We start from the raw sequence: 25,653 nt of genomic DNA on the forward strand, positions 1-25,653 counted from the left end.
AGCAATCCAATAAAACCAAGAGTGGTGGAAGAAAAATATTTTATTCATAGTAATTGAAACCTTAAAACATGCCATTTAAGAAACAATGATGGAATTTTCATCTTTTTAAAATGACTTCCTGTAGATGGCGTCCTCCTGTATGAATGCATTCTTGAAATCTACCTGGGGCTGTCTCAAGAGTAAAGTGTGCACGACTCGACCAAGAACTCTGGATGAGTTAAAACAGAGAATTCGGGATGAAATTCACTGTATCCCAGCTGAGATGTTGCAGCGGTCAATGAGGAACCTCAACAGCAGATTTCAAGAATGCATTCGTACAGGAGGACGCCTTCTACAGGAAGTAAGTTTTAAAAAATGAAAATTCCATCATTGTTTCTTAAATGGCATGTTTTAAGGTTTCAATTACTATGAATAAAATAGGTTTCTTCCATCACTCTTGGTTTTATTGGATTGTGAAAAACTTCCTGTTTTTTGTGTCACCCTGTATAAAGTATGCTATTGGGATAGAGATTGGTTATTGGTTATAAGAACTGTTAGATTTCTGTGGTGCCAGATATAGGCTGGGCCATTAATTACTGAGAAAAAGTATGAAGAGTTGGATATATATTTTTTTAAAATAAACAATATAATCTAGATTTGTAGATATTTCAATAAACAGATAAAGCATCAAGTGCACAAATATTTATTTAGCATTTTCTATTTCTGCTTTTTGTGTGGCTGTCTTTTCCTTGAGATGCGCAGTACATACTGTATGTTTACACACATGCACTCACACAAAAATAAGTTTGTGCATAAATCCCGCCATTATCTACCTCTGTGTAAATCTCTTGCTGACAGCAGCAAAACAAAAAAGATGAGTGTTGACAGTGTTAGTATGATAATTTAAATTATTCAGAGGAAGTTTCCAAATGGCCTGACAGGAGCAACAAAAGGACGAGAGGTTTTGCTCATCTGGTAGTCGGTCCACAATAACAATGCAAATGCAGTCAATGTGCTGAAGTGCACAGTGTTTCCGTGATGTGTGCTGAGAAGTTACAGTCTGTATCAAAGTGTGTGGCCTCTCAAGTTTAGAAGAGATAAGATATTAAGGTGAACCTTATTGATCCCTGGGGGGAAGTGGATCACTGTTGCAGTAAAAAGTAGAGCTGTTGGTACAGGAGCACAGAGGGTATAAAGGATATGAAAGCCTAATAAAAAATGACTTGCAGCGAGCAATTCATTGATGTTCTTGAGATTTTCTTGATGTTTATGGGCCAATGCATCAACGATGGACGCCATAGATTAATTTAGATTTCATATTTGATGTATGGTGTTGCGATGTAAGTTTCAGTAAAAGAAAGTAACTTTGTGCTGCTGTTCTGGTGAAATGTTTCAGGTGGGTGGTCTGACATCAGAGAACGTTCGCTGGGCAGAGGCCATAAAAAACTTTGAGAAACAGCAAAGTACCCTGTGTGGGGATGTCCTCCTCATTACCGCCTTCGTCTCCTACCTGGGCTACTTCACCAAACGCTATAGGCTACAGCTTATGGACAACACCTGGAGGCCTTATCTCAGTCAGCTGAAGGTGGGTGTTTTGTGAGTTAAGAGGTTTGCTAGAAATACCACATGGAGATCCCGTGAACTCTGTTTGGGTGAGCCTGGGCTTCTTCTATTTTTCTCCTTAAGTTTCAAATACTTTAAAGTTTCCAATGCCAGTGGAGCCTACTGATCTTGAAGACAATACCACAGCCATTTCCAGTTTATTTCAACATGGGTGTATTTTCCATTAATGTGCCTATGACGACTCTATGAGTCATTGTAAGTTTGCACTCTTGATCTCCATTGTGAAGATTGATTGCTTCAAACGTGAATGGTGTTTATTGGAGCAAATAGGATGAGATCCATGCAGATTCCCAAATTTGTGTATTAATGTGCAGCTTAGAATAGATTTGTGATGGATGAATTGGGATTGTTCGACACGGGCTGTTTGTGTTTTCTCCTATATGTTTCTGAAATTTGTGTAGATTGTTGACAGTGAACACATTATTAAGTTAAACTGAAGAAAACTCAGCAATCTTCTCTCTTTTGTTATTGTACTTTCCACAATTCCTTTTCTCTGTTCCATTGGACTGTAAAGCCACTTTGTGCCACAAAACCGCTAAAAGAATCGAAACATATCTGCAGTAGAAGGAAAGTATAAGAAAGATAGCTTCAAAAATATTGTAAATAATGCATTGAATCTTCATAAACACCCACTGATGTCATGTGTAAGGTTCCTATCCCAGTGACCCCTGACCTGGACCCTTTGGCCATGCTGACCGACGATGCTGATGTTGCAGCGTGGCAGAACGAGGGCCTGCCTGCAGACAGGATGTCCACTGAGAACGCCACAGTGCTTACCTCCTGCCAGCGTTGGCCCCTCATGGTGGACCCGCAGCTGCAGGGCATTAAATGGATTAAAAACAAATATGGGGAAGACCTGCGAGTCATCCGTATCGGACAGCGAGGGTAAGAGATTTTATACTGCAATCCAACGCTGGTCTTTCTGGATACATTGTGGATTCTGACAGAGGGATTCCTGCTGTTTGCCCCAAAAGATATCTTGATGCCATAGAGAGAGCACTGGCCGCAGGTGATCTGGTTCTGATAGAGAACTTGGAGGAAAATTTGGATCCCGTTCTTGGACCTCTGCTGGGCAGAGAAACCATCAAGAAGGGCAGGTAAGTTAGGGCTGGTTGGAAGCATCCTGCCTTAGTATTTTTTTGGTGATGACAGAAATTTGTCTGAAGCACTGTGCTGAAAATCGCTGTTCTTTTGTTGAGTATCGTCAGCTGGCATTAGTTGCTTGCACAGATTCTGGAGCTTCATGTTTCTTTGATCAACTAGTCTGATTTAAATGCAAATGTAACCACTTTTACTTTTCTTATAAGTTAATTAGCACATTTGTCCAAAAATCCAAGATGATGTCGAGCCGCAGGGTTGTCTTTTATAATTACTTTCACTCTTACCATATACAGCAATGCATTGTACACTTTTCAACACAATTACTGGTGCAACTCGAAATCTTCTTATCACCACCAAAGATAATTATGATTGGTTTAAAGAAATACAAACACATTTTTCACGCTTAAAGAGGCATAATAATGAGGTGCAGCCAGATCATTCTCCATTTTACAGGACTTTGTTTTTAGTAAGTAGAATATATAATAAAAACAGTTTGAATCTTTACATGAAATTGAGAAGACAGTCATTGATCACTTCTTATGAAAGTGTCCCAGAAAAACAACAAAACACATTCGTTTGAATACTAAATGACACAGGACAGTTTGCTCGAACAGACAGATGATCATAGAATTGCTGGTAAGACAAGTTGCTTGATGTCTGCTGTTGTCACATCATGCTGCCTCTGAGTTGTTGCTTTAATTAAGAAATCCTCGGTGATCATAAAAATTCTGCTTCTCATTTACCCAAAAGATTTATAAAGATTGGAGACAAGGAGTGCGAGTACAACCCCAGTTTCCGTCTCATCCTGCACACCAAGCTTGCCAACCCTCATTACCAGCCGGAGCTGCAGGCCCAGTGCACCTTGATAAATTTCACAGTGACGAGAGATGGTCTGGAGGACCAGCTGCTGGCTGCGGTGGTCAGCATGGAGAGACCTGACCTGGAACAGCTGAAGGTATGGAAGTCAGAGTGTCAGTGGAGCCACAGAGCAACACGACTCGATGAAGCTGTTTAACAGCAAAGAGGTGTTCTTGGCAGACTTCAGCTGATGTGGTGAAGTAATGTAAAAGTGAACCTGAACAGACATGAAAGCAGAATCTGTCACACTCTTCAGATGTTATCAGAGAACAAACAACCTTTCTGCGTTGGACTCTTTGAGTTTGTTCCCAGCATCTCTTCTACGTTGGCGTAATTAAAAGAAACAGTCAGGAGTCGGGGGCCTCCAGCAGTCAGGTGTAGCGCTCTCGCTCGTCATTATCCATCTTTAATACTACTCGTTGACAAGAAGACACTGGCTGTCTTTAAACATCACAAGAGGCTGTAGGTCCACTCTTTGATTCCAAAACAATCAGCTAGCGCCTTTGATTAACAGCTGGAGGATGTGTGATAATTGTGGAGCTTCGGATGCCTCACTTAGAGAGAGTAGGATCCTGCACAGATCTATTTGAGTGTGTGTGTGTGTGTGTGTGTGTGTGTGTGTGTGTGTGTGTGTGTGTGTGTGTGTGTGTGTGTGTGTGTGTGTGTGTGTGTGTGTGTGTGTGTGTGTGTGTGTGTGTGTGTGTGTGTCTGAACTCGGAATAATCAGAAAATGTGATTACTATTTTCAATAAGTTCTGAATAGTGCTTTTAAATTAAAAGTACATTATCAATTTTCAATCAGTATTACATTTACTTTAAATAGTTATGCATGACTTCATTGCTATACAGTTTTCCAATTTTTAATAACACTTTTCTTTTTCTTGTGGGAGTTGCTGGAATTAATGTGACACACAAACATATGCCCAAAGCTATTTCCAAAATTAGAGATTTCTGCATACTACTCCAAGAGCAAAAATAGCTTGAGTACAGTTCATTTTAAATGCATAAATTATTCCTTGCTTTGTCATTTCTGCTATTTTTCAGCTCTTTTCCGTACAAGTGCAAGCTGTCGCATTCGCACACATAATGCACATAACACAGCACTACTTGTTGTTGGGGTTATTGCTCTGACTGAACATGTTAATAAACATTTGCTTGTTCAGACATTCAGTTGACAGAGGACAACATTAACATTCATTTCGAGTCGTATCTTCTGGTCACCTGATGAAATCCAGTATTCACCTCCTTTTTTTTTAGCCGCAGTTAGGAACTTTGTTTTGGTGTTAACCACCACCTGGGAAAAATACTTGCCTTTTTGGCTGCTAAACACTCCACCATGGGCACCTCCTAGTTTATGCCTGTTAAGTTTATGTAAGACAAGATACTTGGTAAATAGTTCATGACAACTATTTTGCTTAAAACTAGTGCTGTCAAGCGATAAAAATGTTTAATCCCGATTAATCACCGTGTTGCTGTGGATTAATTCAGATTAATCATGATTAAATGGCATTCCTTTTTAATTTATATTAATCGCGTTTCATTTTGCATGCACAAACAGACTCAAGAAGAAAGAGAATATATATGCACTTAAGGTGTTTATTAAGCGCCTTTAATGGTTCATGTTACAATTTCCGACTAACGCATGCTTTGCTTTAATGTGGTATTTTAAGCTGAAGGTGCTTCAGTGAAAAGAAACCTCCTACCTGCAGAGGGTGCATATTACTGTATGTCAGTCAACTGTTCCGTCTTGTTTGTTTGTTTTTTTTGTATTCAAATTTCACAACAAGAGGGGCAATGTAGTGTTTATTAGAGCCCAATTGATATGGATTTTTTTGAGGCCGATGCCGATTCCAGTATTTGGCAGAAAAATTTCCGATAACTGATCAATTGGCCGATTAATTTAAAAAATATAAAATGAATAAAATCACTTTTTTGTTCCCTTAATGCTTACAACAACAAAGATATGAATTACAACCAGAACATTTTACAGTTTTAGAATACTTTGTCCTTTAGTTTTTGCTTAACTATACAACAGAGAGGAATTTTCAAGTACAAAAACATGCAGCAAAGCATTAAACCTCTGGAAAACTTAATTTTATTTATATAGCGCCAATTACAGTCAAATTGTCTCAAGATTCTTTACAGAACCCATATGCCTGACCCCCAGAGCAAGCCCCAAGGCGACAGTGGCAAGAAAAACACCCTTTTAACAGAGAAAAAACTTTAAGCAGTATTCTATAACCTTAAAAAAAGAGGGAGCAGGGACGGGGATTGTGACAGATTCAGGTTTTCAAGGTTTCAATATGTAACAAACCAAAGAAACCATTCCTGTACCAGGGTGGATCGTTGTAGGGTAGGGTTGATGTAGACAAAATTTGCATTGATGAAAAATGAATTTACACAATCATAAAGTGGCCTTTGGGCTGTACAGTGGCTTGGTTGTTATTAAGTAAGTAAAGTGTATTTTTATAGCACCTTTCACAGATACAAAATCACAAAATGCTTTACAACAATAATAAAACAAGGATAAAAGCAAAGACAATAATGGTAAAGGTAATAAATTGTTAAAACAGGGGAGCAGCAGCTAAAATACAGTGCATCAAAACAATAAATAAAATAAAGCAGTTACAGGTCAACCAAAAGCCTGCTGGAATAAAAACGTTTTCAGCAGCCTCATAAAAGCTCCACAGGAGTCGACCGATCTCACTGTAGAGGAAGAGCATTCCACAGTTTTGGTGCTTGGAAAGCACAGTCACCATGGGTTTTATACTTGGAATGAGGACAAGAAGTAATTTTTCTTGGCCTGATTTGAGAATTCTATTCAGGGCATACAGATGAAGGAGGTCGGAAATATACCGTGGTGATTGGCCACATAAAACCCTAAAAATTAGCACCAGTGTTTTAAAATGTATGCGAAAATTGATCGGGAGCCACTGAGGAGAGGACAGGACTGGTTAGTTCCTGTTAAAAGACGAGCAACTGCGTTTTAGACTGTTAGAAGATGGTTAAGAGAGGATTGATTTAAACAGATAAAAGGTCTGTACAATAATCTGAAAGGGATGAAATGAAAGCATGTAAAATCATCTCCACTTCCACTTTGGGTACCATGGATTTTAACTGAGCTATGTTGCGCAGATGGAAAAAACAGCAGTGTGTTAGATGTCTGACATGGTTGTAAAATGACAGAGACTGATCAAAAATCATTCCTAAATTCCTAATGCATGGTTTAACACAGTGTCTTAATGCCCCAATATGCTGTTTAACGGATGATATCCATTTGTCAGGAGCAAGTATAAGAGCAGTCCGCTGTTGCTCATCAGCTGTTTGTTTAGCATCTAGTTCATTAGCCGGCTACTAGCTCAGCAACTTTCTCAGTGCATAATCCAATTCCCTGTCGAAAGCCGGGCAGGTGTAATACATTTACCAAGGGTCTCAGCAGCCAGTCCAGTGTCCTTAATCCAAGATCAGTGGTCGATAAATCCAGAAAACGGTCAAAATTTAAGCACCAATACACACACAAACACAACGCGCCAACTGTTCAAACTGCGCTGGAAGTAGCAAAAGCTACGTCAAGAAGAAGGTGTAAGAGTCAAAGTTAGCACTTAGGCCATGCAGCTAGAACATCCCTGATCGCGTCCCCGCCTTCCCGGGATCTTTCTGCAGGGAGTTTCCATGCGTTTCCTCCCACAGTCCAAAAGCATGCTCAGGTTAACTGGTATCTCTAAACTGTGATTGTTTGTCTGTATATGTAGCCCTGCAATAGACTGCCTGCCTGTCCAGGTGGTCCCCTGCCATCGCCCTAAGTCAGCTGGGACAGGCTGCACTTGTTCTTGAACTGCAGTGAGCAGCCGAAGGGCAGGTGGGTAGAGAGGTGGAGACTTCATAGTGCTGCACATTCTCAAGAAAACAACGCTGTAGTTATATCTAAGTCATTTTAGGCAGGAAGGGATTATTTTCATGGAAAACAGAATCCAAATATGTAACATTTACTCATAGAGATGAGTTATTATGGGTTTAATGAACAACCAGGAATTCAAAAGATGGAAAAGCAACCTCCTCCAACTGGACGGGGTAAGAAGAGCTGCGAGACTGAGCCAGAAGGATAGTTGTGGGCCATAGAACCAAAACAATGAGATGACCAGTGGCGGCTGGTGGTAAAATTTGTTGGGTGGGCTAACAAATGCATAATACCGATTAAATGGTTAACACAGCTGCAAAAGCAACATCACCTATGATACACACAGTTACATCAATTACAGGTACACTATACTTTTTTAGTGCTCTACATCAACACTCTCTCACTCACTCACTCTTTCACACACACACACACACACACACACACGCACACACACACACACCACTACAAAATGTGTTCCAACTGCAACGACTGCCCACAGATAGCTGCAACTGTCTTATTACAACTGTTTGGCGACATGTAGTGCAAAACACGCCTTCAGTACAACAGATGACCTCAGCAAAAACAAGGTGTCACAGTCCTTTAACAGGTCAACATGGACCTACCTTATTTGAAAAGAAGCTCACATCGATGGCCGATGTGATCCCAGTCTCATAACTTCCAGCTTTTCCTCCAAAGACATTGAGGAAAATGGACATGAAAGCAAATAATCCACCTCGTTCATGCTAACGCCCGCCATAGCTTAACCTTTTCTCCCTCCTTCCCAACTCTGGCACAAATAGCAGCACCGCTGTGTCAACTCGCTGCTATTGGTCAAAGTCAGTGACCTGTGGGCTGACTGAAGTTAGCCCAAATGATCAGTAAATCACGGGGGCGGGACATGACACCTGTCAATCACTTACAAGAACAAAATAAATGAAAGCAGACTTTATCTGCTGGGGCTGTAAAAAATATGCCCATTTAGAGATATTCTATGTTTTTCTTTTGACTGATTGGTGCTGTTGCTACCTTTGTTTTCACCTAAACTTCAAACAATCTGCTGTAAGTTATTTGAAAAATAATTTTCCCATCTTTTTTGTGTTTGCTTGGGAGGGCTTAGCCCTGTTAGCCCATTTATACCAGCCGTCCCTGGAGATGACTAATGTGAAAGAGTTTCACACAGCTGACTAGAACTGCAGAGCTGGATCATCACTGTCTAAAGTAAATCTTTTGATATAGTCATTTGATCTGTTGTGTATGTGACAAAAATGTTATTGCTGCTTTAATTGTTCCCTTGAAGTATGTTTTACGGCTCACAGAGATGGGACTGTTCCCCTCCATGACCAGATGTATAACTGGGACAGACTGACAATGGCACATTGTAGAGCACTTACAGAATATTACTGTGCCAAATTTCACTGGAGTTGTTATGATTAAACACTTCTTACTGACAATGCTGCCGCAAAAACTATAAAATATAGTAGTATTACAAAATACCAATTAATCTGTGGGATCTCAAGGAGTCTATGAGATTTGTTATCATCCATGATGTTTAATGTATACATTTCAGTAAAACTCCTTCCTTTTGCTAGAAACATTGATTTTTATGCAAGGCCTAACAAGTAGTCTGGCAAAGAACATCTCAACATTTTCATCAACTTAGATTGCAGGCATCTTAAATCATTAAATGATAGGCATCATCAAAAGAAGAAGTATTTATATTTATTATTTTTGAGTGCCATGGATTGCCCCATGAAAACTTGCCCATATATGCAATAGTTCATTCATCATACATCAAAAAATCTTATTAACTTATGAAGCACTTACAATTTAGCATTGTGTCACAGTCACTCTGGTACTGTCTCTGCCACTGCTATTTATCATCAAGCTCCAGAAATTGTGTAATTGTGTCTTGATGCTATCCTCAAGGGAGTTTCATCTCTCTTTTTTTCATCACTTTTGTGAACTCGTTTATGTTCTCACATCCACATGCACGTCTCAGAAATCAAAGGAGAAGCAGGTAGAAGATGATTTAAGGTACGTTTTCCTTTTTAATGTAAATGGCTGTCTTTGTTCTGTGAAGCTCTCAGTGTCTGACAGTGATGATTGGAAAGCTGTTGTTCCACTCTGTTGATCAGCGCGGTTGACTTCAGCTCTCGCTCTAAGCTGTCGTTGCTGGTCAGAGCTAATGGCCAGCTCAGTGCACTATGCACAGTGCTGCAGGTTTCTGGCAGCTGTAAGACCAACTTTCCAGAAGTAATGAGCATCACATAGTTGCGATATCCACTATAAGGTCCATGGTGTGAATGTAAATGTCCGTAATTAAGCGAAAATTCACTTGATCAAAGCTCCATCGCCTAATGATGTCTCGCACTTTTCTCATCGACAATCTGCTCTTTTCATGTCAGCTGTTTGAAATGGATTGGCCAGTGGCGCTACTGTACCACAGCAATTAGACACCACATTGACACACTTCCACAGTTCCTTGAACGCGACTCTTGTTAGTTGAGGGAGAAAGGGGAAATCAGAAATCCCTCCTTGTTCAGAACACGTCTGGCTGACGGCAGCGTCTCTGAGATCAGAACAGAAGATATGGTGGGAACTCTGTTAACAGGTCAGGCAGATTTATTCTAACACAATCCTATTTGCATTTTGATGGTTTTCTGGAGGCGTCTTTGTTTGCGTTGGCCCTCTGTAGGCAGTGCTGCACTCGGGCCTGTAGGCTTTCACCCATGGAAAAATCAGCATTTTTAATAAATGAAGAGAGGAACGAAGAAGAAAAATGTCAGTTATTTTAAGCCTCCTGTCCCCTCAGCAAAATCCAATGGAGAAGTGAAAAGTGATTTAATGGTGCTTGTTTAATTAGCACTTCACTTAGATCGGAGGATGAGGGGGAAAAAACGAGATCTGGAACTCACTTATCATTTTAATTAACACTGAAAGTTAAAGGTAGGTGGTGTTGATGAGGGAAGGTCGCTGTGTACACTCCTGAGCAGCTTGCTGTCAAAACACAGCCCGTAAAATGAGGCACTGAATAGCTTTTTATTGTCAGTAAACAGCCTTGGACTGATAACAATCATCGGACCGATAGGGGAGTGCAAATTGGCTGTACCTGTTTATATTCTTCCGATGACTCTGTGCCATTATACCTTTAATGAGGTTAGCGTTGCCACCGAGATGTAAGATGACCACTGGGTGAAAGAGCTCTCGTTTAACTGAGCCACAGACAGGCTAAGGAGCTTAAAATGTCAAGTTGCCTTTTTGGAGAGTGCACAGGGGGATCAGTCTACAACCTTTTGCCACAATAACTACCTCATCTGGCCCTCCCTGTGCGCATATGAGTGTGCGTGTCTGCATCCTTGTGTGTGTTTGTCTCGACACAGTTTTACCCAGACCTTCGGCGTTTGAGAACTAATGAGAACTAAAATGCTCCACTTCCCAAATTACCTTAACAGGGCTGCTTCGTGGCACTCAGTAATCATTTGCCTAAAAAAATGATAGATGTAATATCTCATTTTAATCCCAATTAGAGTGTTCTGCTGACTGGTTAATTGTTTGTTTTTCCCCAGCAAGGGTAATTACAAGAACAATGTGCCAGAGGAAAGCTAATCGTTAAAAACTGACTCATTACTGGATCCAGTTGGGAATGTTTTAGTGTGGATAGTTTTCTCCCCTCAAGAGCATCGAGTGTAGGGAAGTAGAAGGTCACAGTTGACTCATGCAGGCAAATGTCCCCGGTTTAATGTCCACCACTCAAAGCCCATTCTGAACTTTTTCTCTCTGCTTCAAGTGCAAACATGTCAGGTCTTTCTTTAAAATGTCACAAATCCTTTTTTTTTTTTCCATGTGTAGTTTTGGCAGAGAACTTTTCCACTACAGAGTGAGTAATGACATCACATTCAGACCATATAAGATGTTACAAGGAAGAGGTTCAATTAGCTTTAACAATGGTGTAAAGTACCTCTCATCACCACAATAGGAAATAATGTCATAAAGAGAGCAATTAAGCAGCATGATCTCTCAAACTATCTGCTCCCCTGGTGCGATCTAAGCTAAGTATGTCTTTTGTCATGGGCGCATTATGCCATGGGGAGGAAGAACAGCTCCACCCACCCCCACCCCACCAGCAACCTCTGCGATTACACGGGGGCAGAGGCAGCACTGCCAGAAACTTATTAAAACCGCCTGTCAGGGTTCACGCCACTCAAAAAACCCTCAGCTATTATCAGTCACTGACAACACTCCAAGAAGGCAAATCTCACAACTGCCCACCCTCCTGTAATTACAACAATTCAAAGGTCGCAGAGGCTTCTATTAAGGGAAACTTCAATAAAGCAAAATCATTATCGAGCAGAAACAAGGAGCTGCAACAGACTATAATGAAGGACAAAGCAGGATGAAGCAATAAAGGGAGCAACCATGCCCTGTCGACTTTGTTCTGCCAACGCCTCTTAAACACCAGCCTTTGAAAAAGTGAAAGTTTCCCTCAAACACTTTTGTTTTTTCAGTCGGAGCAAAGACAGAAAGCTTTACTAGAGTGTGTAGTGTGCACTAATCCATATGGTGAGATGTGAGCAAAACCCATTAATACTGGGCTGTGTGTGTGTACATGCATATTCTGGCTCTCGCATTGCTTCATAATTGAAAACATAATATCTCATAACGGATGATTCATAATGGATGTTTGGATGTGTGTGGGGGAGGGGGGGGTGTGTTTGTGTGTGTGTGTAGTTCACCATCAAAGCTCCTTCCCCTCTTGCTCAAATCGACGGTCCCACCACACCGAGGGTTAGGTCACTCAGCAGAGGTTTGATGTTGGCAACCAGACGGAAGCTGGCTAATCCAGCCCCGAGCGCTGCCTTTATGTGTCCGGATAGCCGATGCAGAGCATATTGATTAGTTCTGCCTTTGAGGTGCCCTTCAGTATTCATGTCCTTATATTGACTCACACCTTGAACATCTCACATCACCTCAGATTAGGGTGTACGTTTATCTGAGAAATCCTAGACATGTGAAATTTGCGTTTTCACTCCGTTTTTCTGTGTTTCTTAGTCTGACCTGACGAAGCAGCAGAACGGTTTTAAGATCACTCTGAAGACGCTGGAGGACGACCTGCTCTCTCGTTTGTCCTCGGCTTCAGGAAACTTCCTGGGTGACACAGAGCTGGTGGAAAACTTGGAGACAACCAAACGGACTGCAGCCGAGATAGAAGAGAAGGTCTTGATCTTTTTTTATTATTATATGTACAGCCTGTATTTTTATCGCCACTGGTCTGCTCCTGTAGTATTTTAGATTACACCCATCAAATTACAGGATGACTAGGGAGCAGGTAAAAGATGCCAGTACCAACACTGAGCACATATATTGTATAAATAGAAGAGCTGCAACTATTAATTGGTTAATTGTTACATAATCAATTAATCCTTGACTATTTTGATAAATGACTTATCAGTTTCAGTTGAAAAAAAAGACATCTTAATTCTCTGATTCCAGTTTCTCAACACTGAATGTTTTCTGGTATATATCCTCCTCTGTGACAGTAAACTGAATTACTTTTGGTTAAGAAGAAAACAAGACAGTTGAGGCTGTTAGAAACACCGATGGTCAGTGTTCACCATTTCTGACATTTTGTGAACTAAGCAACAGATTAACCCTCACAAACCCCAAAACCAACAGCTGGTTTGAAATGCGTATTTTCTTTAAAAAAAAATCACCAAATTGACACCATTTTTCAGAGGCAGAAACAGAAAGAATCATCCAATTTCCAGCTTTCTACCAGTGCTTTAATTACTCATCTGTGACACGCAGCTTCATCTGGAAATTAACTAAATCTGGCCTTAAAACTGTGATATTTCTTCAAAATCCCTTTGGTTTCCATAGAGGTGCAGGGCTTTCATTGCAGTGGAAAATGAGTCCACAGTGAGTGAAAATATGTCAAGAGCAAAAAACACTGAGAAACTACTTGGTGTTCAGACGGTTAATCGAAAATGAATGCAGTGGTTGGTTGCAGCCCTAATAAGTACAGGCTCTTATACTTTATGCAGCATGACCTTTTACATTATAATTACACATAACAGTCTAGTATAACAACAGTTACTTCTAAACAGAAAATAACATACTTCTCAATGTAATGTCAAAATATAAACAGAAATAAGCCACATATTTGCCGACGTCCGTGACGCTGATTCAGGGATTAGAAAGTGTTGATAAAAATAAATCAGCCTTACCACTATATTAGGTCAACAGTAACATCTGACAGTGCCTTGCACAGCAGTGGACTGGCAACAAAATGGTCAATTCATGTACACACAATATGAAGAACGACACCTCTGCTCTGCCACTCCACCACTCAACATGTTCATCCACAGCAGACATTTACCGACCGAGGCCCATGTCCATGCTATTAATCATGTTGCCCTTACCAAAAAATGTTGTTGCCTTGTCTGAAAAAAGTCCAAAAATTCAGAAAAAATTTCCCCCAATTTATAGAAATTTGCAAAATCTTCAGGAAGAAAATTCCTGAAAAGTTTCCCTCAAAAGTTATATTTTTTAAAATAAAAATCCCTAAATTTGACAGTAAAATTCACTGGATTTTGGTTGATTTTTTTCTGAATGTTCTTAAACATTTTTTTTAAATTTGTTGTTTTTCCACCAAAAAATGTTCAAAATTTCCTAAAAAAATTTTGAAAATGTGAAAGTTTTCACTGTGAAAATGTTTTTTTTTTCCCCCCACATTTTTTAAACTTTAAAACAGGTCAATTTGACCCGTTGGACGACAGGAGTGCTAAATAGCAAAGACATGCCTCACTACCCACAATGCAACACTCAAGTGCAATGCAAAAAGTCATTTAGATGCTCATTTAGGCATTGTATTAAGCAGTGGTACCTAAAATATATTTAAGTCTATTTTAGTTTTTCTTCTTTTTGAGTACATGGGCATTAAAGTCAGTCTGTAGAATTTTATATTTAAAGCTTAGCCCATTGATACCATGTCTATACCCTATTTAAAATGTGCCAGGTAATTAAAAAAAGTACTTACAGTGCAGTTTATTTCTGAGTTTGTACTAAATGAAAATAAGAAGGCAGTACTCCTTTATACTCTGTACTTTGCACAAGCTTGTAGATCCATGGTAGTTATTTTGTGAGTGATCTGGATGTACAGAATATCTACACTGTGATTTGTGGGCTTTAGCCATATTCCCATCTGTCTTACTACTCTGCTTTGTTTGTCTTTTTGTGGTCAGAGCATCATATTTGCATATCGTCTGTGCCACGAGGACTACTGATGTTTCTGATTCTTCACAGCACTTCCGAAAGAGCACTGTATGATGTCTGCGAAGAGATGAGCTCTGCGTTTGCAGATGTTCATTCTTAAACATAATTGCACCGACATTTGGCTGTATAAAAAAGTTAATAATAACTGTTATGTTCCACACAGTAGGAGAACATTTTGGCTGGAACCGTGAAATTGGAATAGCTCTGCTATACACTGGAAGCTGTTTTATTAGATGGTACACAAGTTCATCATTAGCTGATTGATGAACCCTGAGTGCGTGCATATCTGTCTAGATGTATTCTCATGTCTGTGAGTGTGATTACGTTTGTGTTTGCACCATCTTTACTGTAGGTAAAAGAAGCCAAGGTGACAGAGGCCAAAATCAATGAGGCTCGAGAGTGCTACCGGCCAGCAGCAGCGCGGGCTTCCTTATTGTACTTCATAATGAACGACCTCAATAAAATCCACCCAATGTACCAGTTCTCTCTCAAGGTAGCCTGTCTATTGACCCACCCTGTTTCCTACCCGCCTCACAGGCCCCCAGTGAAAGCCCTCTTTACACTCACTGCTGTGTTTCTCCCTCCTCCTTCCATTTGCTCACTGTGTTTTATGCTCTTTGTCCTGCTTTTATTGTGTTTGTGGCTCCCTAATGTGGTTATGTAGAGCGTAATGTCTTTCATGTTGTCAGCCAGTGAGCGCTGAGAGAAGGCAGCCTGAGATATGGTTTGCAATCATTCCCAACTCTGCAGGTAGCTGCCTTCACACAAGTTATTTCCTAACATAATCAAATGAAAGCACATTCATAGTGTGTATACCTTTGACCTTGTGAATGAATGAAATGCATCATAACGTGTTCTTCACACAATGTTAGTCCAAAGTGTGACTTTGCTAAATTGACAGAATAGACATTATTCTCTTCTCAGAGTCAAAAATAATAACAATTATTTTATTTCTGTTGCAATGTTTCAATTTACAATTGCTCCTAAAGTCCAACTTTTAAAGCCATACACAGTTAGTTTTGAACTTGTAGCTCTGAGTACCATTAAATTCATAGCTGTGCTGTTTAGTATGTCCAAGAAAGTGACTTGTGCTGTTGTAATGACAGTTAAGAATGGTCACACGTTGGATCTAATGAAATCATTTCAAGGGCAATTGAGTTCTACGTTGACTCTTAGCATTTTGTTCAAACAGTACTCTTCTTTGATTAGCATAGATGCTGAATATTCAGTTCAATTAGCAACAAGTTTATAAGATAATGCTCCTGTTTTTTGGGGGTTTTTTTTGTCCTTTTAATGTCATCAGATCCCACAGATGATCAGTGCTGTTCTCTTCAAAGGTCTATGTTTCTAATGTTATGGCAGATGTTTTTTTGTTTCTGTCTGTTAATCAGAAATTTAGGGAAATGGGGGAAATTCTCTGTGTTTGTCCAGCAATCTTTTCATCCAAGCTTAATATAGCATAGATGAACTCAAATACATATTAGTGATTGATAGGTGAGCTCTTTCCTGAAAGAGCCAAAGTAGTATTGATATGTAGTATTGATATCTTAAGAGCAAACCACTTCGTATCCATCATGTCAAAGGTGAACGATACTGACTGATGATATGTGATTTAAAGACCAATACGAACACAACCCAAAAATTGATTAATATCATTGAATTTATCTGTTTAGTGTATCGTGTTATCAATACTCTGGTATTTATAAAACTTCATTGTCAGATACTGAGTGTGTACCTGCTCCTGTGCATTCCCAGGCGTTCAGTGTGGTCTTCCAGAAAGCAGTTCTGAAGGCCGAGCCTGACGAGGCCCTGAAGCAGCGGGTGTCCAACCTAATTGACAGCATCACCTCCTCAGTCTTTCAGTACACCACCAGAGGCCTGTTTGAGTGTGACAAGCTCACGTACATTGCTCAGCTCACATTCCAGGTAGGAGTTTCATCTTCTGCATGGTTTGTTTTAAAAACAGACTTGCCATGGAATCAGCTGCTCCCGAGAGCACCCTCCCTGTTCGGATCTAATCAAGTGGAAAGGAAATGCACTGTACACTGACAACACAGCACTGCAAAACCTTTCCTGTTTGTTGTGTTCTCAGATCCTGCTGATGAATAAAGATATAAACCCAGTAGAGCTGGACTTCCTTCTGAGATGCCATGTCCAACCAGGTTTAACATCACCAGTGGATTTCATATCCAACCATTCCTGGGGTGCGATCAAGGTACGAAATGAGACAGAGATGGCTGGACAAGTGAAGCATATTAACACTACCGTTCAAAAGTTTGGGGTCACCCAGGCAATTTTTTGTCTTCCAATAAAACTCACACTTCTATTCATGGGCTAACATATTTCCACAAGGGTTTTCTAATCATCAATTAGCCTTTCAACATGACTAGCTAACACAATGTCGCATTAGAACACAGAAGTGATTGCTGGAAATGTTCCTCAGTACCCCTATGGAGATATTCCATTAAAAATCAGCTGTTTCCAGTGAGAATAGTCATTTACCACATTAATAATGTCTAGACTATTTCTGATTGATTTCATGTTGTCTTCGTTGAAAAAAATGCTTTTCTTTCAAAAATAAGGACATTTCTAAGTGACCCCAAACTTTTGAGCAGTAGTATATTAGTTTTGCTTAATCTTAAAAATATGCTGAATTTTATTTCAGTCTCAGTGTTCAACCATGTTCATTTGCAGTGATTGTCCCAAAGACCATTCTTCTGAAAAATGTCCCAGTTATCAGACTCCATCTCAAAAGCCCTTTCTCCATTTTGGTATTGTAGTAGTCACATTCACACTCTATAGAAGACTACTTCCCTAATGGTGTTCTGAATGGAAAAAGTGGTATTTTTCCGGCTAAATGTTTTCAGTGCTAATTCATCCTAACCCAATTTACACATGGCACTGAAGTCACACAACACTGTCTAGCCAATTGTGCTTGGTACCTCTCATACCTAAAGGAATCTCACATATTTTTGATATCTTACACGTACTTTACTTAAAACTTATAAAACAGAGACATGAGCTTGAACCAAGATTGCAAGATGTGTGACTTCATGGTATTCATGACAAGACCTGTATACATCTGCTATGGAAGAGCACTGAGAGGATAAACAATAGGATGCATTGCAATGTGATCTTTAAAAGAATAGCACTTCAAGATTTTTTTTTACAAACTTTCTTGCTAATATTTGCACAAAAAATCCAAATATGAGGTTATTTTTTAAATTCATCATAATACAGTGTTCTTTTTGAAAGACAGAGGTCTCCTCTTGAAATCCACAAAAATATAATAGAAAGATGCAAGGGAAGTGTTAAATTGTGGATTAACCCCTATTTTTAGAATCCCACCCTACTTTCTCCTCAATGTTGTATCTCCAAAAACTTGTAAAAAAAAAATTAATTGACTGCTGCGTCTTTCCAAGCTCAGTTTTCCTCCAGCCTGTCATGTATAAGAGGCAATTTTCTTCGAAATGTTTTTAACTCTTAGCAGCTTTGCACACTGTGTGGAGTTCCTTCCTATGATGCAATTTTTGCAACCAAGTCTCCCAGCAACAGCTCTGCATTATAATGAAAACATACTTGGAAAGTTAGCAGCATAATTGGAGTCTGCATCTTCGTTTCACCCAAAACTCCAGACTGACAGAGTGTTTTTCTCCAGGGCATCACTTTGCTCTGTGACCCTGGTACATTCTCACACTGAAGGGGCACTAGAACAAACTCTGCATACGCACACTTTCTCGTAGGAACATTTGGCAATGCAGCCGTGTGGACGTCAGACAGCAAGGGTTCCTTCTCTTGTCAGATCAGTTTAGCAGCAAACTAAACCCTAACGGCAGCAGGTTTTTTTAGCCTCTTGTGCTCATGAATTTTTCAATCTGTGCCGCCTACAGTATTAACTTAACCTAAACCTCTCTGAGGGTTCAGAGGCGGCCTTTACCCAACTGCACTCAGCACACTGTGGATGTTTAAGGCCCTGCTAATCAAATTCTGTCACTTGATTTTCTTATCGCAGTTGGAAACATAATCAGTTGGCAAGCTTTAAAGGAGGATAAGATCCTCTGATTACTTGGCTCTCTTGATGATATTAGCAGGCAGGAACCCCTTAGGACTCAGTGTATTCTCCCCTCACCAGGGCTGAGAGGTTGCAACCGCCTGTGGTAATTAAACTGAGTTGGAGTGAAGGACTCTGTGCTGAGCCACTTCGTCTCACTTTACCGTTCCATCTCATGGCTTGTGGTGAGGGACTGTAGGATCACAGATTTTATGCATTAACAGAGGGATTATTTCCAAGACACCTTGTGTTCTACACGTGTGCAGTGGGAGGACTTCAGTACCCTTCTCAGTTTATACAGTATGGAAGATGGCATAGCATACACACAGCATGTGTGCGTGTGTGTAAACTCATCAGGGAGTGTATACCTGCTCCAGGCTGCACTGCGTGACACTGCTGTTTTCCACAGATGAGATAAGGTGTCTGTCAGCGAGGGCATCACAATGAAGCCCCCACTGTTTCTGCAGCGGATGCATATTTAGTCCTCCCCTCCACCCTGTCCTGTTATGAAAGGAATCGTGTTTACTCAGCATTTCCGTTTGAATAAATATTATTTACATAGGCGTGAGGAAAGATAGGTACTCCTCTGTTTTTTCTTGTCTCTTTTTTCCTTCCAACTTTTGCAAGCAAAGTTAGTTCTTTTGCTGCTTATGATGAAAAGTTTCTGAAATGGTCACAAACTTTCATGTGTGTCACTCATCACAATGTAACAGCACTTTAAAACTACTACTACTATTCTTATTCAAATCATTTTTTTAAACCATCAGTCCCTGTGCGCAATGGATGAGTTCAGAAACCTGGACAGAGACATCGAAGGTTCAGCCAAACGCTGGAAGACGTTTGTGGAGTCCGAGTGTCCAGAAAAAGAGAAATTCCCACAGGAGTGGAAGAGCAAAACCTCCCTCCAGAGATTGTGCATGATGAGAGCCCTGAGGCCTGACCGCATTACGTACGCTGTCAGGTGAGAGGTGGAGTCATAGCTCTTTGCTCTTTGACATGTGAAGGTTCTGATCGAACTGCCTTGTTTGGTGAAAGGTTAAAGGGTGAACAGCTTAACCTTTGGCTTATTGTCTAAATTTCAAGGGCACATTTGCTCACTTATGCTATGTTTGTCCATTTGTTAGAAATAGCTGCAATTACATAGCTTTCAGGTAAAATCAGCAAAGCCTCATTATTTAACTACACTGTGGAAAAAGCCCTCAGCCTCTGTCCACTAATGTCATTGTACCAAACTTACAATACCAGTGAATCAATACAGAGAGCTACACATATTTTACTTCAGATTTTTCTAACTGTCAACATGCAAATAAGAGTCTAATAGTGATAAACGCACAAAAATGCTCACCAGATTTTACAATTTCACTCAGCCTGTTCAGAGTATTTTTGCATCTGTGAGCTCATTGTTTTGGAGTTACGTCCTTCAGCTTATGGTTTACTGTTATGCCTGAATGTTGAACGCAAGGAAATGTGGAAATGATGTGTCATGGCTCTCATCAGTCCTGCACCCAGCATTTAGCATTTAGCATCAAAGCAGACAGATATGTTACACTAGCAGCTGGTGAAGACCAAGACAGAGCTCATAAAGCAGAGCCACAGAGAACATAAGCAGCCACAATACCAACTCTGTAGAGTTAATTCAGGACATTTACTATTACCAAGTGGCCAAAAAAATGAAGCTGAAAACTCATCTTGCTCCTTGTCTAACTGTTAATTCATGTGTAGCACAATGACTACAGACATTCTCCTCTTCACTTGTTGATAAGGAAGTGGAGTCCATCAAGCAACATCACTCTTGGACACTCGTTTCTGAATAATGCAACATGCAAGATGAAGGCTGAGGTGCTGACAGGAGTATCCAAGCTAGCACTACGATTACCAAGACTCTTCACTAGCTCTAACAGCATAATTAATTTTAGCATAATCAGCAAGGCAACCAAAAAGTGCCACAGATGCCTTGGTTCTGTTTTCATCCGTCAGGGGGCCCTTCCCTCAGACATTGTTGCACTCCCTTTACAATATCCGACATCATTTCTGTTGACCTGTTATGCACTATTTGTTGACCACCAATTCTGCATAAATAATTTGCTGTTATTGACATTCAGTCATAATAGAGGTGAAATCAAGGTCGCAGAAATGTGTAGTAATTGGAGGTGTTTAAACAAAATATAGAAAATGTGTAATATTTCTATTTAAAACTGCTGGATGGGTTGGAATTAAAGCAAACAAGTCATGATGTTTAAAGGACCAAAAGATTCTATCCAGAGAAACTGAAAAGAGCATTGACAACATAGCCATGACGGGAGTTAATAGTTTTTAGAAAGCTGTCTGTATAAAACACTGTCCTACAGACAACCCCAAATCTTCAAGTTATTCAGCTTGTCGGTCAAAGATAATACAAAAGTGTTGAGGAGAACTGAGTCATATTCTCCCCCGCAGAGACTTTGTAGAGGAGAAACTGGGGAGCAAGTATGTGATTGGCAGATCACTGGACTTCGCCGTCTCCTTTGAAGAGTCAGGTCCAGCTACGCCCATGTTCTTCATCCTCTCTCCTGGAGTTGACCCTTTGAAGGATGTGGAGAAACATGGTAATGCTTGTTTTATCTTTAATAAGCCATAAAATTTTTCCTGAAAGACTTGGGGCTTTTATTGGAGCCCACATACTGCCAATTTATCATTTCTTTTGCTTCTTTCTGTTGTGGGAACATGCAGGGTTTCAGTGATGTAGCTTATCAAAGTCAAGTGCGGAATACCTGCATGCATGATTTACACTTTGATTCCTACTGCACAGGATTATCAGTTAGAGCAGCGGCCATCCCAACACAGCTGCTATGTGTCTCTGCTGTGGTATTAGCCATTACTGCCAATGCAATCTGGGTAGATTGAAGGGATTATACTAAAGGTTGCAAGCATATGAGACGACACCATTGGTGTATTAGGGGCAGCAGAAAGTAAATGTCATTGGTTTTAGAGTTACTTTACATTCCAGTATGAATAATATGCTTGGCTGCAGGACTCGCTGTTTTGATTTTTGACCAAAAATATGCCAAAAGTCGAAGCTTTTGTACTGACCTGGAACGGGGCACCATCACAGCCTGACACTTTTGAATCTGCTGCCAAATAATTCAGTCTGTGGGTATTTGAAGTCAGCTCTATGAAATATTCAGATTTCGGGGATTGTTTCAGTTTACTGGAACAAAAAGATTTCTACACCATTGCTGCTATAACCAAGACTGTACATTTTTAAGTGTCAGTATTATAGTAATTCTGCATCATGATTCATTTACTGTTTTTGTTTGATTTTGCTTTCTTGGATTTCTTCTTGAAGGTCCCTCTTAATCACATCAATTCATAGCATAGATCATTTCAACATGATAGTAAAATGCTGCTGTTGTCCAGACTACATGATATTATTTGTAAATATTTTGTATGGCTCATTTCAGACAGCAGCAGGTGGTTAAATCAGTTGTGGAGCTGTTGTAGACAGACCTTGGACACAGTGTGAAGTGCACCATCCTCTCCTAAAATGTTAAGGGAGAGCACTGCTACTGGAACTGCCTGTAAGGGGTGTGATTATTGATTATCAACACCCTCACTCACACATAGTCGGTCACATCAAAGCTGAAAGTAAGCAGTCGCCACTACGCAAAGGATCACAGTGGTGATGAGTAGCAGAGACCTTAACGAAAAGAGGTGCTTTTCCATTATAGCTGTGACTATCGGCTTTCACATCATTATTAGGCTTCAATTAGATTTTCATTAAATAGATTATATGATTCTGTTTGCTCTGCAGGGGATTAACATCCCTAAGACAACTGTTCACTAGCCGCCAAGTGTCAAGTTTGACTTTTAAGTAAACAGACAGAAATAATTGCACTGTTTGAGTAAAATTTCAATGGTGGGCCAGCAAGGCTGCGTCACTGACCATCTGCTAATTATGATATAAATGCATTTGGAGACTTCTAGGAAGATCATGATTATTTTCATCTCAGGCTGTTAAATGCAGAGGTCGCACTGTGGCTAGACAAGGAAATTTTGTGGAATTGGATCCTTTTGTTCAGTTCAGTACAAAAAATCATATGTAAGTTGTTCATTGTTGTTGTTTTTTTTACCTAGAAAAATTAATGATCGAAGGCTCTGCTCACAACATTCGGATATTATAGGGCAGTTTCTGATTCTTGCTGCTTTGTTAAGTTTCAGACAAAGTAATGCTCATATAAGAACAGTTAATCGGGTCACTAGCTCATTAGTCTGCTTTATCTTGTGGCTTACATGGCCTTTCACTTGGCATTAAGTCAGGACACAGACCCAAACATATGGTTTATCAGGTTTGCACCATTAACTTGATCAGAAAGCTACAGACAGCAGACAACCTGAGGCACCGATGTTTCTGTACCCTCAATAAAACTTGACGATTGTGTGTCACGCATGGGTTTATAAATGGACTGACTACATTTTCTGTCAAATGTTTAGCCAAGCCTTGTGAAAACTGGAACTTAAAGGAAATGGCTCACATCTATGGCAAGCTGTTTTAACATTTAATATCAGAGATTTACTATCAGAAATTAAAATTACAGGTGTCAGCAATGTCATTTTGACTAGTCCTTATTGTAGTGTGACAAGTCAGAATTGTTTCTCCAGGCGTCTATAGCATCAGTTGGACTAGTTGAAACTTAACTTTAAAAACTGAAAAGTAGAAAGTATTTAACTGAAGGGAAATACAGATATTGTATAAAGTAATGTATACTAACCAGAATTAAGTGTAGAAAGCTGTAGATGAAATTACAAACAGTCATAATTCATCTGTAGATATCTGAAATTCAGACTGTGGATCATGAGAAACCCCATTCACATGAATGGTAAAAGTGACAATTTTTTTCTGGAAAAATGACAATGTGGATATCTGAAACATTGTCTTTGACTAGGAAGGACTTGTTGTGAATATCTGCAGTATATAGTTTATATATGTTAAAATGGCTTATCATAAGCATCATTCCATTAACTATATCTTCAAACAACTCCAAAACTTACATATATTTAACTGATGCCACTACAGAAAAGAGAATGGTGGAATTTAACAAGGAATTGTCTTGCACATTGAAATTGTGCTACATGAAGGCGTAACGTCTTTTTCTCACAAACAAGCTTTGAGTTCTTTCTGAATTTGAACCACTGCATTAGTGACAGGCTTGCTAGCTGACAAAATGTTACAGTGTCAATAATATAGTTCTGAAGTGTTATATCTTTGTTTTCAGTTTTCATTCTTTTTAAACACATCATAGCTATCTCTGTATGTAGTCCACATGCAATAGCTGATAATGATCAAGTCTGAATAGGTTACAAAGAACAAATTTTACAATCTATCAGATTTCTGTTGTCTTGTGTTTCTGAAACTTGTAGGTTAAGTATCAATAGAGCATTTTTATATGACAAGTATAAAATGCGTTCCTCTTTCTTTCAGGGAAGAAGCTGGGCTACATGTTTGACAACAAGAACCTCCACAATGTGTCGCTGGGTCAAGGCCAGGAGGTTATTGCCGAACAAGCTCTGGATTTGGCAGCTCAGAATGGACATTGGGTCATATTGCAGGTACAGTATATACACATACTGAGAACCCTCACTATGGTGTTCAGTGTAATGCATGTGAAATACATTCACAGTGGGTCCACACAATATCTAATTTTGTTTTCATGAGAATATTCCAACAATCCTGTTGGGGAGATCCAGTTACTGTGTGGGGTGTTTGAACACCTAATACAGAATATATAAAATGACACTTCAGTATGATTGGTAAGACATTCTGACACTCACTATGCAGTGAAGCATCTCATGCTAAAGGCAAAAATCATTAAAAAAATGTTTGCAATAAAATGCCATAGATGCAGTACTGTGGGCACAAGAAAAACACAAACATTCTTGGACACACTTTGAAAAATGAATACAGGGTTCATTCATGTCAAGGATTTTCCATTCAGGAGTGTTCTTAGGTGGCATTTCCTTTATCTGTATGTGTTGTGAATGAGGTATATTATCACATTGTTTTTCATTGCATACTCAGTGGGATGTTTGCTTTCCTCCCAGGTTTGTCTGCATGGAAAAGGGAATTTAATTTCCTTCGGAAATTTCCTAACTGAAAGGGCCACGGCATTATACAGTACAATATCTACAGCCGCAGTGTCTGTTCTCCTCTTATCTGGAGGGCAAGGTTGGCTTATGCATTTTAAGTGGAAACCGCAGTGGAATTCTAATGGGAAGTATCGACAGATATGAACCGCAGACCAGGCACTGTGGGACACCCTTTTCCTTTAATTCACACAGCTGGTAGAAATTCTGAGGAAAAAAAAAAAAGAAAGGTTGGGACAGCATCACCCTCTGCTTAAGACTCAGGATAGCACAGACAAGCAGTTGTTTAATTACCTTTGCATAAGAATCCCAATCGATAGGCTTAAAAAGGTCTTGTCCCCCTGGCAACAAACCTCCCACTCGTTTTATCATCGACTATCTGTTTGTCTGCCCGCTGAGAGCCATCCCCGTGGCATTGGCCAAGGAGGGAAAGGAAAACAGTGGGGAGGTGACGTATCATATTCTCATCTCTCTCCTGTTTTTACCCAAAGTGTCTTCTTTATTGTCTCTCTTCTGTTCCTTTTACAACTCTCTCATTCCATCGCATAACTTTCATACTTTGGTCTCATCATCTCCTCCAGCACATCTATCCTTTTATCCTCATGTCTCCTCACCTTTCCTACTAACTTGCTGTCTCTGCCTCCCCTCTTCAGCCTACTCGTCTCACCTAACCTCCTACCTATCCAGGGCCGCCATCTCATCTCAGTCCACCTTTACTCTGCCGCTGCCAGGCCCAGCTCCATCAGCAGAG

The 25,653-nt window shown here is 39.9% G+C and overlaps 1 protein-coding gene across 1 annotated transcript in view; it reads left to right on the forward strand.

Annotated features, from left to right (window-relative positions):
• The window catches only part of dnah9 (dynein, axonemal, heavy chain 9), a 213,947-nt gene that overhangs the window by 162,523 nt on the left and 25,771 nt on the right, over positions 1 to 25,653 (forward strand). Inside the window, exons 60-70 of the mRNA XM_051939132.1 lie at positions 1,376 to 1,564; positions 2,252 to 2,487; positions 2,577 to 2,699; positions 3,454 to 3,658; positions 12,509 to 12,673; positions 15,084 to 15,224; positions 16,487 to 16,657; positions 16,824 to 16,946; positions 19,550 to 19,743; positions 21,219 to 21,367; positions 24,241 to 24,368. Of these exons, the coding sequence (XP_051795092.1) occupies positions 1,376 to 1,564; positions 2,252 to 2,487; positions 2,577 to 2,699; positions 3,454 to 3,658; positions 12,509 to 12,673; positions 15,084 to 15,224; positions 16,487 to 16,657; positions 16,824 to 16,946; positions 19,550 to 19,743; positions 21,219 to 21,367; positions 24,241 to 24,368 (1,824 nt within the window). The remainder of the gene's footprint in view (positions 1 to 1,375; positions 1,565 to 2,251; positions 2,488 to 2,576; positions 2,700 to 3,453; positions 3,659 to 12,508; positions 12,674 to 15,083; positions 15,225 to 16,486; positions 16,658 to 16,823; positions 16,947 to 19,549; positions 19,744 to 21,218; positions 21,368 to 24,240; positions 24,369 to 25,653) is intronic.

This window comes from Acanthochromis polyacanthus, chromosome 19 (genome assembly GCF_021347895.1).
Source record: "Acanthochromis polyacanthus isolate Apoly-LR-REF ecotype Palm Island chromosome 19, KAUST_Apoly_ChrSc, whole genome shotgun sequence".
Classification (NCBI taxonomy): domain Eukaryota; kingdom Metazoa; phylum Chordata; class Actinopteri; family Pomacentridae; genus Acanthochromis; species Acanthochromis polyacanthus.